Genomic DNA, 14102 nt, shown 5'->3' with positions numbered 1-14102 from the left:
CTTTTAAAGCATCTAAACCATCAAAGTCATTGGGTTTATGGGGGCCAATTTAGAGAGCGGCCTAAAACCATGATATAGCCCTAGCGTTGATTGACTAATTTGTATAGCTCCTGTTGGGCTCGATCTTGATTGCTCCGCAACGTATTCGTACCACGACTGCACACCGACTTCGGCAAGTAATTTAGCGGTTTTTCACCATCTGTTTTCTCCTTGCCTTGCCTTTCCTTGCTGCTCTCATTCCTCTCCCAGCAGAATCAATGGTAGCACATGAGATCCTCTCGTCCCTGACCGCCCCGATTCTATGCTGCGAACATGGTTTGAAAGTCTTCGAGGTGGTGCGCTTGACCCTGCAGACTCGAAGCGAGGTAATAGGTAAACAGAGTCACCATCCGCCCCAGGTGGGAGTCGGGTTTTCTTATCCACCCAGCAAACGTTGCTAGATTCCTGCAGTTCGTGGAGCGCCGAACGTAAGGGTGATGAGATTGATCAACACAGACCTGTTGACCCTGGAGGCGTTTATGGGTACTGGGAGTCAAATCCCGAAGTACGCTATCTTGTCGCACACGTGGGAAGACGAGGAGGTTACCTTTCAAGACTTTGCCGACCGGGGGCTTCGGTCTCGCCAGAAAGGATTCCACAAGATCCAGGTGACGTGCGACTTGGCGAAGAAAAACGGAATCAAGTATGCGTGGGTCGATACCTGTTGTATCGACAAAAGCAGCAGCGCCGAGCTGACGGAAGCCATCAACTCCATGTTCCAATGGTACAAGGATGCTGCGGTTTGCTATGTGTGGCTCTCCGACCTGCCGTCTCAACAGCCGCCCGACAACTCGTTGCTCAAGAACTGTCGGTGGTTTTCCCGCGGATGGACGCTCCAAGAGCTCCTTGCGCCGCCACATGTCGAGTTCTATGACGCCGGCTGGGTCCTGCGAGGGACGAAGCCGGGACTCAGCAGTATTCTCACGCAGATCACTCGGATCGAGGCAGGGATCCTGGGAAACCCCGAAGACATGTACAGCCTTTCGATCGCGCAGAGGATGTCCTGGGCGGCGACACGACAGACCACGCGGGTGGAGGACATGGCCTATTGCTTGCTGGGCATCTTTAACATCAACATGCCGATGCTGTATGGTGAAGGGCCGCGAGCCTTCGTGAGACTGCAAGAAGAGATTGCAAAAGGTGCCAACGACCTCAGTCTCTTCGCCTGGAGGACGGCATCCGCCCGTCAGAGGTACCACGGCGTCTTCGCCACGAAGCCGGCAGACTTCCAAGGCTCGGGGGCGATTCAGGTCTCCCGCGACATCATCTACAATCCCGAGTTTTTCATCACCAACAAGGGTCTACGCATCAACACCAGCATCTACGCCGGCCGACAGGGGGCATACTTCCTGGGGCTGAACTGCTCCGACCCGAAATCCACCGGATCCCAAGAACTGGGAATCTGGATCAAGCACCACGGAGGAGGCGTCTACAGCCGCACCGACATCGACAAGCTTCCTACGATGCCGCTGAACGAGACTGCCAAGGTGGTCCGCATCTTCGTGTCGACCAGCATCAGCGCACCACGCTCCCGGTTTCTCGAATGCAGCCACGAGGACGCTTTCATATTCCGCAAGGGCTTCAACGAAACGGGAGCGTCGTACTCGCCCGAAGTCCCCTTTGAAGCGTACCATTTGGTCCCCGCCATCCAGTGGGACTCGCAACAGCGTTCCTTCTTGACGCGAGGGGCACCCGATTTTGCCGCGTACGCGATCTTCCAGAGCACGGGGACTAGCGGGGCCGAGGACGAGGAGCTCATGGGCGGCCAGATGTTCATGCTGGCGTTTGGTCGGACAAGCGGCCAAGATGAGCCTTGGATTGTCATTTCGTCCCCCAGAGATGACCCCCAGGGTTTATGGGGCCAGATTGGGGATGCGGGAAAGGTGGCGGCCGTGGCTCGCGGCGTGAAGAATCAGCACATGATCCTGACGAGAGATGGCATGAACTACATCGCCAAAGCTGTTCACGTGTCGTTGGAGAGAGCCCGTCTGGCCGGTGAAACCGTATACTACATCGACCTCGAATACAAGGACGCGCCGGACGCCGTCTTGTGGGGGAAGGAAGGGTCAGCCAACAACCCCCGTCGCCGCAAGTATTACCAAAAGCCGAAGAAATAAAGTGCTCCGTTTGGGGGCCTGTAGTTCGCAAACCCTAGCCATCTTTTTGTCTGGTACGATGCATTAGCGATCGGGCAGCCGCAGTAAGCGATACAGCACACCGACATAGAAGAGATCATCGCCGACGATCAGTGAGTATTTGAAAGACGACCGTTTCAAGCAGATCCTCCCGCCAGATCATCCCCGCGTGCTGAAGATCTACAAAACAAATGCTGGAGATTTACCACCTGCAGAACCGCGCGGTCGAACTGAAGGCGATGAGCAGAAAGATGTGGGTGTCTGAGTGGTAACGAGGATGTCTGACTGTGAGATATAGCTGTGTGGGATGGTGGCTAACCCCCGTGGCCCACCAGCGCCGTATCCCGAACTAGTTCATTCTTATCTGTACGAGGTACACCTGCACCCTATTCGTGATTGAAAATACTCCATCACCGTCTATGACACTACCAGAAGGCGATGTGAGGCTAACAGGTGGATGTCGATGTGTGTGCGTGTGTGTGTGTACGAGGTGTGTATCGTGGTAATGACGATAGTCTGACTGAGGAATATATAGCTGCGTGGGTAGCCAAGGCCTAACAGCGATCACAAAGGCCGCTGGGAAAATCTCCAATCGAAAGGCTGAATGTTAAAGCTTAGCAGAAGTGTGGAAGCGGTGAACGAACGACGGGCATCTTTGGGAGATATGGCCATGTTTAGCAACCCCTACCAAACACCAGCCGAGTCCCGGTCATGGTCATCGGCAATCGGACTCACGCCCCTCTATCTTTGAGATCGGACGGGCCCCAAAGTCCTTCAGCCGTTTTAGAGGTTCTCAGCGACAACGGTTGTCAGTACATGTACATGCCCGGCGCCCACTCTCCCTCGCCTTTCTCCTCCTTCTCCATCCCGGCCATCATCCGTTTCTTGATCATTTCCGGGGGCGGAGGCCCCGCGCCCGCCGGGGTCTTGCTGGTGTCCGCACAGAAGAATGCCACGGGCTTCACGCTGTCGGCAGCGGACTTGATGGCTTGGACGTCTTGTGGCGAGAAGCCCCCGCCGACGATGATGAGGGAGATATCAGACCGGCCGGATCCCCCCGTGTTGGTCCCCAGACCCGACGAGGGAGCGGTCGTGTCGCCTTTCATCAGGGCCGGGATCTCAGAGACTGCAGCGTCGGCGTTGTTGCAGACATGGACGACTAACCACGACGAGCCAGTTAACGAGCCGCTTCGGGCCCAGCCAATCTCCAATCGACTGACGTCCCTCCAGTAGGTGCACGTCTTGGGAAGGAGACTCACCCTCGATCTTGGGAAGCAGATTCTTGATCATGAACTCGGTCAAATGGGGCTGTTTCCCGCAAAGCACGGCAGCAACTGGAGCCATGTTGATTGTGTCTCGTTGTCCCTACATCTCCAATTAGCCAAACAGACGCCGTGAAAGGATGGAATGCCGTGGGTGTGTGGGACATACCGTAGTATATCAAGGCTGCTATAAGGATGCCTGAGTTTCTCAATTGTAGTTGCAAGCACCAGCACGAGAGATGCTTCCAATGCGATGGGGGCAAGGACCTCACGCCCCAATATATTGAACCCGACTGTAAATGCGGTGAGCAGAGGGGGCATGCAATGCAGCCTTGGCGAGCAAGCCTCAAAAGATTGAAGCCTCGAGTGCAGTTCGTCCTACTCGTCCCGCAGAGTGCTTGTCAGATTCCAGGAGGAGCCAGACCTCTTAGGCTTTGCTCAATCGAGGCGGCCTCCATGAGTGATAGGCTCAGGAACGGTCTTCGGAGGATATGAGCCGCAGGATCAGCACTACAAAAAGCCTTAGCATCCGTGAAACACGGCGTCCCTCCCCCTCAGCGTGCCTGCCAAGCTTCCCACGAGGCGCAAAAAGGACGGTTCCGTCTCCTTGCAGTTGCAGGAGGATCAGAAAACTTCCATGTCCTCATCCGGGTCGGCAGAAGTCAGCCATGCCAATGGTCTCACCAATCAAACCGTCTGAGGGAAGAGACGCAGTCACGCAGACTAGGAGACAGAAAAACTCAAAGGTAGTTTCGGCATTTAGCTCAGACCTTACAGGAGGCCGGAGGTCCCTGCATGTTTGGAAGCCCGATATCTTGAGCTTGTTTATACTTGGGATTGCTTGTGGCTACCCACCTCCTTGGCCAGGTGTGCCCGGACAGAGCAAGTTTGTACTGCCTGCAGACTAACCTCATCGAAGCCTTGGTAAGGGAGATAGGAATTTTACAGAGCAACAGCAAAAGAGGCCAAGTCGACGAACCCGACTCTGGGTGACGGGCCAGGTGTTTGCCGTTGCAAACTTTGCTAGCTGCAGTTACACAACGGTCTACATGTGTCGGCAGAACAAACAGTCAGGTCGAGAACAGGGGCGTGTACGGACTGCGCCAGTGCGCAGTATTTTCAAGGGGGACCCAAATCGTATCTGCAACAGTGGCAACTTTCCACACTCGCAGTCTTTTGCTTAATTCCACACAATATATATATTTACACATATTTACATGGATAATCACATGCAAGCCAGCCGTTAAAAGAAGAGTTCGCTGCCCAGTAACACAGCAAGGATCAGACTGCCAACGATAAAGGGCAGATTCAGATAGGCAGTCCCTTGAAGCAATGAACCTCCTGCTCCTCCTTGAACAACGGTGACAGTGGCCGTGGGTGCGGCAGTAGCGGTGCTGGGAATAGTGCCCGTGGTGAGCACGACTTGACCTGAGGTTTTGTTGATGTTAGCTCCACGATTCCGTAAGGGGCATCTCCCTTCAAATTGGTAAAACCTTAGAGTGGGAGAGAAAGACAACTCGGGCAAAGGATGGGCGAGGGATGGATATCGTACCAGCAGCGGTGTACCAGTTCTGCACGCGCGGGACGGTGCCCGTGCATATCGAGCCGCACGGGCAACAGCCCATGGAGGATCCAACGCTGGTGAGCGTCGCGGAAGAGGTGCAGCACATGGGATTCGAGCCCATCATGTTCATGGTATAGTGGTACCCGCTCCCTTCATAGTCAGGACATTCGTACTCGGATCCCATCATGCCTCCGCCGCCCATCATGCCCGTGTGCGTCGGGTGGGCAGACAGCATAGGGCAGAAGACTGTCAGGCTGTGGGTGCCCGCGGAGCCAGCTGTTCGGCAAACTACCCCGGTTGACGATGGCCTCGTCGTTGTTGTCATGATGCCATTGCTGAAGCTGTAGCTGGTGGAGGAAGTGTGGCTTGCTCCAGAGAGGCGTGTCGACGAAGGTGTAGTCGAAGTATGCTCGGTTTCGGAATGGTGCGTGGAAGTAGTGATTGGCATAGTCGAGGTATGCTCAGTCTCGGAATGGTGAGTGGAAGTACTGACCTGGACGGTCGAACTATGTTCTGGATCTTCAGTCTCAGGATGATCGTCAGCACTGACGAGCACCAAGAAGAGAGGCAAGAGATAGAGGAGCTTCATCCTGTTGCCAGAGACTCAAACGTGGTCACAGGAGACTTTTCAGAATCAACGGTGGAATGGCTTTTGCTCAAAGGAGAACTTCTTTCTGGTTCGTCGTTGACAGCTTTCAGGATACGTGTTGACTCTGCAATCATATTAGTATAACAAGCACAACAAGTGGCCTTTTCTTGCCATAATGTGCTCTGCGACATCATGCAGGTCAAATTCATATGGCTGGATATCATGCGAATCTGGTGTGAGAGGTAACGTGATGGTCAACATCGACTCACCAATTCGGTCTCGACGGTCGAGGACTTGGCAAAATATGATTCGGCTGCACGTTTTTCCGGGCCCTTCCCTTTGGTTCTGTGGCTGCGTATCGTACGACTCCCGCACGAAAAGGCGCACGACTACCAAGAGAACTGCACACAGGCCAAAAGGTGAGCAGAACTCAGCCAAGTAAACTAGCTGGCATGGTCTTTGTGCAACAGTGAAGCCAATAAGGGCGAGCCCATCGCCTCAACAACAGAGCTACAGCCATATACAGAACCTGAGCACTGGACAACTCACGCAGGCGGTGACGCAAGGCACAAGCGTCGCAGAGCAGACCATGGCAAACATCATACACTTCGCAAAGGTCTCTTCGTGCTCGCACCTCCCCAGTCTTGGCCAGGACACTCACAGCCCGGGTGGACCGACCACGTTGTAGATGGCGCACTGAACGCATGTGCCTTGGCCTATGCTGCCTAGCTTGTCTGGATTTGTCTTCTTAACACGTTGTCAACGCCTCAGAAGCCTCCACCGTGACTGATTCGATCACCAAATCCTCTTTCTTTGACGTGGTCAACCCAGAGGCTCGGTCGTCCGCAAGGGCGGTGGAAGATTCTCCTCGTGGATGGTATTGAGAGTGCATCGCAAGAGCAGGGTGGGGTCTACCTGCTCGATTCGAGCGATCTACTGCTCGACGAGCTTGATGCGCGAGTAGCTGAAGGACACGAAAGGAGGCTATGTCTGTAGTTGACTGAACACTCAGTAACCTGCAAGCCAGGACTAACCGTAGGTGGACACCATTGTCAATAGAGTAACATTGTACCTGCAGCAGTCCCTGAAGTACGATAGCCCGAGGATCAGTCGCGCAAGTCAATATTCTAGGACATGGCAGACTTTTCCGTGCGTGTCGAGACGCTGGGGCTGGCATCGGCGACTCCAGTTGCTAAGCAGAATATCGAGATCATAGTAAAAATAGAGCCATTTGATCTTTTCAAGCCAATGTAGATATCCAGGTGGAACACATGTCGCACACAGAAGAAAGGCGCTCAATGGGAGGGTATGCTGGACAGTACAGGCGGCTTAATGGGAGAAGAAAGTACATCGCAGGACCTGGACACGTGGGTCAAAAATTCGGGTCGCCCGCGCCACGGTTCTCCACGATGCTGCGCAGTTGATTCAGGCTCGTGAATCTGGTACTATCCGTGAGTAGCCGATATGGGGGACCTTGATCTCCATGTCGTTAAGTGAGTAGCATCAACAAGTGCTGCAAGGGGCAACGAATTGACGAGAGTGAAGAGGGTATGGGACCTTTGGCGGTCAACGAGTCGGAAAGGCCTGGACGCATGGTACTTCGGAGGAAACAGCTCAGCATCATCTGCAGGTGATCTGCGACCGGTTTCATTCGCAGTCGGCACCCACAGCGCTGCGGCAGGTCATCGTCGTGGCATGCAGTAGGAGCTGGTGCCAGCTGGATGGCACGGATTGGAGGGATTTGTTGATCGAATCTGCAGGAGGGACCAAATAATGCATGGCCCTTTGGACTGCCGCGCCACGCGCCTGATTAGAGGCTTTGAGGTCGGTCGAGCACCAGAGCATTTTTGACAGGCACAGCTGCTGCAGCGTATACTCGGTACTGACACTCCATTCTGGAAGACTGTGCTGATGTGTTCGCAGCAGATCCGATACCTGAGAAGGTTGGTGACGGGACACCGAAGAGTGCGAGCCGACACAAAAGTTCCGCCAAGTCCAGAAACTTTTGGCCCGGACAATGAGCGGGCTCGGAGCAAGCAAACAAGTTCGGAGCACGCAGACAGAGCCAGACTGCCTTTTGGCTCGAGTCATCATGCAATTCTCTTCCTCCCCAGCTCGCACCCTCGCACTATGCCCATTGCCTCGAAGCCCGCCGAGGTCCCAGTGGAGCAGTGGCCGCGGGCCCTAAATCCAAAATTGCAGGAGCTTTGCCCAGGACTCCAGTGGCCCGCCGCTGCGGGTGCAACCATCAAATTGGGAACCATCCGTGAGCTCCATGTTCGGTTTCCATCCGGCCGCTTCGACTTCTGACTCGAGGATGACCGGATGGACCTCTCTAGGCCGTGTTCAGTGTCCACTGCGCCCGCCGCAGCTAGAAGCGAAAGGAGCTAAGGCGCCGCCTCACCCGTCACTCTTGATTGGGACGCCCAGGGCCCAGGCAGTGTTTGCACGATTGGCCGCTCTGCATGACGATCTTATGCTTTCCGACCGAATGCTTTTGGGCTGCGGGATCGACATTGAAAGGAGACATTATTGAGGCGGGAGGACAAACTCTTGATCTTGCGCCGGGCAAAGGCGGGCACTGTCAGCCGCAATGGACAAGCAGAGAACAAACACAAAAAGACTGTGGGCTTGGGAAAATTGACACGAGGTTGATAATCATCGTTGTTATCGATAGGCTGATGGATATGATACGGCAATCGATAAAGATAGACACACCCTGGTAAAGCTGGAATGCCCTCATCAACAACGCTTCTTCACCCCGCCGCGTACATAGAAGACTCGCGTCCTTGGATCTCTATCTGAAATATTTGTGACATTTGCCCATCTGATCCACAATCAGAGACAGGAGGTCTGGGAAAGTAGCCAGGACCTCGAAAGTAGTACAAAAGATGCGTTGAGTGGCAACCCTTGACCGATAAACAAAGGAAAATGCTTGTGTGACAGTCTTCCTGAATACTCCTCAAGAGTATTAACCATGCATCAATGCTCCAAAAGAACCCATTAAACTCCAATCATGCTCAGTCAAAGCATCCTTTTTCCCTGACTCCTTCCGCTTGGTATCAAATTCCCATTGTTCAGTATGATTCGTACAGGCATTGCGAGCGTTTTTCTGGTTGAGGTAGCGCCGTGCTCGACTTTCACCTCCATCTGTTATGGCTCATGCCCGAGGATCTGGTCTCGTCGCGGGTGACGGTGTTGTGGTGAATGACGACTACCTCCCGCTTGACAGGCTTGCGAGGTTCTTTGCGCTCGCGTGGTTCTCTTCGTGAATCGTGGTAGATTCTCTCACCGGCGCTGCTGGAGCCAGATGAGCTGTGGTATTGAGGAGACATCTTGACAATTGGTGACTTGAGAGTTGGAGTGTGTCTGCGACAGACTTTGTGTTCTTTTTTTTTGGAGTGGCAGGTGAAGCCTAGAGGGACAATGCGTAGGACGCAGACCTCAGCGAGGAGACGGCTTGAAATTTATACCGTGGATGTAAGGTTCACGGGTGATGTGATGTTTTGGATCTCAAGAAGGTCTGGAAGGATGGCACTCTGGGAATTGGGAACCTTGTGGCGATGATGCTAAAAGTGGTGACAGTGGATGGAGGTGGGGGCGAGTTCCAAGAATGTCGCTAAGGGGGTTTGGGGGGATGTTTGTGTTGTGATGGGTTTGTGTGTGGCTTGAGGGTGCTGACTGATGGATTGTATGACAGGAAGAAGGGGACAGAGGGAGAGGGAATTGGAAGCGTCTTTATAGCAGGAGCACAGCGATGCTGAAGAGTCACAATTGCAGGAATCAGCAGTTCAGGCTTATTGGGATGTTGAAGCCTGGTGAGAATGGGTCGGCATCAGGCAGAATGCCAAATCGGGACCTAGCATCAGGCAACTGAAAATCCTAAGCCTTGCTGGCGTGTTGCCAGTGACTCAGATGACGAGGACCAGGGATCCGGGTAACCAAAAAGAAAAACAGACAAACGGCAGCATCCGCAACAGGGCGAGAGATGCCAAAGGGGTGGGATGGGTGACGGGGGATGGAGAACCAGAAGGCTATGGAAACGGTTGGCAGGGCTGTGGGTTGGCAGGGTGGTGGAAAGGGGACTTTGTGAATCTTCAAACCAAGCCAACACGGCCGACGCCCAATGGAGCAGCAGAGTCGCACACTGCCGTGACGGGCTCGGATTCGTGTTCCCAAAGATTGGCAACCAAGCAAAAGGGTCGGTGGTGAAGGGGGGGGTGGTGCGAATCCCCTGGGAATGTGGATTAATTGGGCAGCCAACCCAATTGACTTTGGCTGGAAATTGAGACAATCCACTGGGGCACGGCACTGGGTGACTTGAGACGTGGTGAAGAAGGGGAGGGGGGCAACCCCGGGCGCCGAGTTACGAGACCTCGTACTTGTTAGTAGTTGGTATGGACGACGCTTGTAGGTGCGGCATATTTGATTCGAGAGGCGCGTCCGCCCACCCTTTCGCTTTTCCCTTTTCCCTTTCGTTAGGTTGAGCCGGGGCGAGGGAATGACGTTGCGCCGAAAGGGCGGAGAGCCCGGTAACTGACTACCAGGTTGCTACTAGAGCCAAGTCAACCTGCTGCTGCAGGGCTGGGGAAGCACGCTGCAGGTGCACAGCTGGGGACAACTTGGTCTCTCTGGGGGGGGGCCCTCTTGTACCTAGCCAATGCATGTTTAGTTAAACTGCGGGCGTGCATGCCCTCTGTGTGGCTCCCTCTCTGCCTGTCAGAAGCCAACCCGCCACAACCAACCTGCAGGTGTTCCATCATTCTTCTCTCAAGCCTATCGTAACCCACCTGTTCCTGCAGCAGCTGCGGCAAACACGAAAGGGATTTTGTGTCTCGTACTTTCGCACCCTATCGTGGACCCTTTGGTTTGATTTTGCCACCGTAGCATTGCCAGTCTCCAGCCCACCTCTTGCTGCGACAACATCATACGAGTAGCGACTTGATCAGTGACCCTCCTGATTTGATTGCCTGCAGTCTTGCGAAGCGCTCTCCAAGTTCTCTCAGGGGCAATTGCTCCGACGATCACAACGAGTCGTCTCAGCATTGGCGCCTGTTTGTGAAACCAATGCGCCTCAGCGTCACTGCGGTACCAGACCTCCGTGCTCCATCCTCCGAAACCTTCAAACAAGCCAGAAACCAACCTGTGGAAGATATGACCCGCACAGCCACCGGTACGGACCTGAGTTGGGCTGCAAATTGGCATACAATTGAACTGCCACACGCGAGTGATAACGGAAAGGAGAGTTGAGCCACGTTTGCTAGGGTTTCCAGCCTTCAGAACGCCTCCTCCCAATCATGCCTCACTATGGTTGACTGACAAACATGAAGAGTGCCTCATTTTGTCCTGTCCTGCGCCACAATCCTCCGCTGCTCCTTGTATTTCCACCCAGCTCAAACAATTCGGGCCATCTTATCTCAGAATATGCTGTTACCATACCAGCCTTTCCCTGGTCAAGGCCAATGAATCAATTACCAGCCTGAATGCGGCTGCCCACTGCCCGGTGGGCTTTTCACACAATCCCGTTGTCAGCACTTTCCTTGCCCCCCGGCACCTTCTTCCCTAAAGTTGGTACCGTTTTTTCGCAGCCCAACTGTGGATGCCGACCCGCCGCAACTGTTGCTTCGAGATCGTCGTCTGTTGACCGAAATCTCAAAGAAGCTCCGCCTAGCTAAAGCGCGTTCGACTGAGGTTCGCACAGCACTTGCTAGGTGAGGCGGCCGTGAAAGATCAATTCCAATTGGGTGCTCGGAGCGGAACCAGACCGTGGGACAAAAGAAGCGTTGGTAACCGCATCTCGGGCGTGCTAGAGGAACGAGTTCAACCTTGACGAACTACACGCATTGGGTTCAATACGGCCACAAGAGCTATCCTATGTCGCCTGGTACTTCCTGCTCGGCCTACAACAGAGACGGGATAGCAATGAAGTCAATTCGTGCCCAACCGGGGCGGAGATCGACCTCGGCTTGAACTCCATGACCGGATTTATAGTACCATGGATCGACATTCAGGCTATCACTTCCCATTCCAGGGTTCGGGTAGAGAGCGCAAGTGTATGTCACCATCGTTCAAGGGGACCTCCTGGGTGCCTTCCAGTCACGCCCACCATCTGAATTGGTGCATTTCCCTTCGACTATCGACATGGTCATGCGACTGCCCGTTCTCGACCAGCGCTTCCAAGACGCTCTTGCCGTCATAGTGCATGCAGCTGTTCGTTGCACTTACACCCCAGTCGTGTTGAAGCAGAGACACTCGGTTGCAATCTCGGAATGCATGTCGCTACTGCTTCGTACCCGCGCCGTCAGCGTCTTTCGCTCCTGCGGAGCCCCGACAGTACATTATATCGCTGCCCAATACCCCCTGACGAAGCCCCGAATGTTTCTGAAACGAGGTTGTTTACCCACTTCCTGGGATATTGTCAAGAGCCTCAAGAATGTCTCCCCCTGGAGGAGAATTTCGACTCGACAATTGCCGGCGCATCCGGTGGTGACCATCTGTCTTGCCTCTGTCAGTCTTATCAGTGGCTACAGAACAGAGGAGAGGTGCCCGACCAATATGCGGTAGGCGATCTTCGCCTGCCTAGGAAGCCAACTAACCGGTGTCTTCAGAGGCGAAGCGAGGCGCAACGCTCTGGAGAAAGCTTTGTGCACGGACGCCCGCAAGTTTACGAACCATTAGACATGGGCCTCCCCTCTATGCGCACCAGCGCTGCTGCAACATGAGGTCATGGGTGTCCTTCACTGGCTCTAGAGGCCGATGACCTGCCGAGTATTCCACATGGCTAACATTTAGGCGAGATGAGGCGGGTTGGGGACGGGATGGGTGGTCTGGTGCCCGCACCCCATCCTGTCTTTGCGAGGCCTTGACCCGCCTGCATTTTGTGACGGGCGGCAGCCACTGTATTGGGCGCTGTCGTCACTGCAGTCTCGTTCGATCACATGAGCTTCCGCGAAGGCATGTCTCGCAATCGTTGTATTTGCCGTCCAGATGCAATCTACACTCCAGGCGGCAACGCGTTTCGATGTGCCACACTCCCTTTAGAACGTTTCTCTTTTCTTTCACATTGACTAGTTGTCGATTGAAAGACCGAATGGCTTTGAACGGCTTGCCTATTTTGACACTGAGAAGCATAGAAGAGCTGAGGGAACAGAAAGAGTTCCATGTGGAGCAAATTTAGGTTCACGAGGTTCATACCCAATCCTAGATTCTAATACTCCGTACAGTTGGCACATTACCCAGAAGTAAGTGGCTGAACTGATACATTCTCAATCCAATGTTATACAATCTCAAAGTCACCATTCACAGCCAGGGCTGGCCCATAATAATTACAGGTTTTCGAGCGTGGAAGGGAGCCCAGAAGTTAAGTTCTGATAATTGCAAAGTTACAGTATTAGAATGCGTTTTATTCGCAGATAGAATCCCCAATGAAGACTCAACCACCGCAATCGAAGTGACCATATTGGCCATTCAATTCAAGTCTTATTTACAAGAGTGCGACCATTCCCAAGAGGAGACTGCCCATCATTCCCACAGCTGGCACGGCATACCCATCCGCCGCACCGTTACCGGCTGCGCTGGTTGCACTGGTTGCAGCAGCAGAGGCACTGCTCGCCGCTGATGACGCAGCCGACGACGCAGCCGACGACGCAGAGGATGAAAGCCTGCTAGCAGTGCTGGAGGCCGATGTCAAAAAGGAGGATGCTGCTGAGGTGGCGCTGCTCACAACGCTGCTTTCTGCGGAGCTTGCGCTGGCCAGGACACTGCTGATTTCACTCGAGAGGCTGCTCTGGGCGGAGGGGCCAGCTGTGGCTGCCACGGAGGAGAGGCTGGCAACTTTGGAGGAGGCGGCAGCAGAAATGGAAGAAGCCTGGGATTCGACGGATGAGACGAGTGACTCGACGCCGGTGGGGATGCTGCTTGCGAGCGACGACGCAAGTGACGCTGCCGAAGTGACGGCTGAGCCAGCGGCCGAAGTAGCACTGCCAGCAGCTGAGGTTATGTCGCTGGCGATGGAGGTGGCAACCGAGATGAGTGAGTTGATGTCCGAGCTGATACCGGTCTGAGCAGCAGCGCTCGCGGCAAAGGCCAGGATCAGCGGCTTAGAGAAATGCATGTTGACAACGTCTAGTCAAGGGAGGGAGGGATCTGGGTAGTCTTGCTGGGTGGGCGTCGACGTGGAAGACAAGTCGCTGGTCTAGATTTCGAAAAAGTCAGACTTGAATGAGGAGCAACACTCACGGACGTCAATAATATATACTCGAGAGTCAATTGCGTCTGAAGATGACGTCCTGAGTCCTGACAGGGGCAACTGAGGGGTGGAGCATTGACATGTCCCACAGATGAGCCACCATCATCACGTCTGCTGTTTGTGTGTCGCAGTTGGTGACACTCCTGGTGGCCGCGGTGGGCACCAAGCCTCGCGGGATGAGCCAAGGAAAGTCTCGCAGCCTTGCAGAGGATCCAGTTGCGGCCGGGCTCGCCAGTGCCGGGAGGTTCCAGGCAAGGCACCACCA

The 14102-nt window shown here is 54.3% G+C and overlaps 5 protein-coding genes across 5 annotated transcripts; 1 reads left to right on the top strand and 4 right to left on the bottom strand.

Moving 5' to 3' along the window:
- Positions 1-2758: 2758 nt before the first annotated feature.
- PV07_06316 (uncharacterized protein) lies at positions 2759-3771 on the bottom strand. Its single transcript, XM_016393277.1, has 3 exons — positions 3606-3771; positions 3434-3539; positions 2759-3333 (listed from the first exon to the last, which is right to left on the bottom strand). The coding sequence occupies exons 2-3, from the start codon at positions 3516-3518 to the stop codon at positions 2984-2986; spliced, it is 435 nt and encodes a 144-aa protein (XP_016250796.1). The 5' UTR covers positions 3519-3539; positions 3606-3771; the 3' UTR covers positions 2759-2983.
- Positions 3772-4561: 790 nt separating this feature from the next.
- On the bottom strand, positions 4562-5825 carry PV07_06315 (uncharacterized protein). The gene is made up of 2 exons (XM_016393276.1): positions 4989-5825; positions 4562-4864 (listed from the first exon to the last, which is right to left on the bottom strand). Exons 1-2 carry the CDS (start codon positions 5587-5589, stop codon positions 4680-4682), a joined length of 786 nt encoding a protein of 261 aa, XP_016250795.1. The 5' UTR covers positions 5590-5825; the 3' UTR covers positions 4562-4679.
- A 2398-nt stretch (positions 5826-8223) lies between these two features.
- On the bottom strand, positions 8224-9591 carry PV07_06314 (uncharacterized protein). The gene has a single exon (XM_016393275.1). It carries the CDS (start codon positions 8922-8924, stop codon positions 8730-8732), a length of 195 nt encoding a protein of 64 aa, XP_016250794.1. The 5' UTR covers positions 8925-9591; the 3' UTR covers positions 8224-8729.
- A 1013-nt stretch (positions 9592-10604) lies between these two features.
- Positions 10605-12910, top strand: PV07_06313 (uncharacterized protein). Its single transcript, XM_016393274.1, has one exon. The coding sequence runs from the start codon at positions 11859-11861 to the stop codon at positions 12309-12311; it is 453 nt and encodes a 150-aa protein (XP_016250793.1). The 5' UTR covers positions 10605-11858; the 3' UTR covers positions 12312-12910.
- On the bottom strand, positions 12806-13962 carry PV07_06312 (uncharacterized protein). The gene has a single exon (XM_016393273.1). It carries the CDS (start codon positions 13700-13702, stop codon positions 13073-13075), a length of 630 nt encoding a protein of 209 aa, XP_016250792.1. The 5' UTR covers positions 13703-13962; the 3' UTR covers positions 12806-13072.
- Between the last annotated feature and the right edge of the window lie 140 nt (positions 13963-14102).

The sequence above is a fragment of the Cladophialophora immunda genome (genome assembly GCF_000835495.1).
Source record: "Cladophialophora immunda strain CBS 83496 unplaced genomic scaffold supercont1.3, whole genome shotgun sequence".
In the NCBI taxonomy this organism is placed as follows: Eukaryota; Fungi; Ascomycota; class Eurotiomycetes; order Chaetothyriales; family Herpotrichiellaceae; genus Cladophialophora; species Cladophialophora immunda.
Note: the sequence above shows the minus strand (reverse complement) of the source record. Positions and strands in the feature narration are given on the sequence as shown.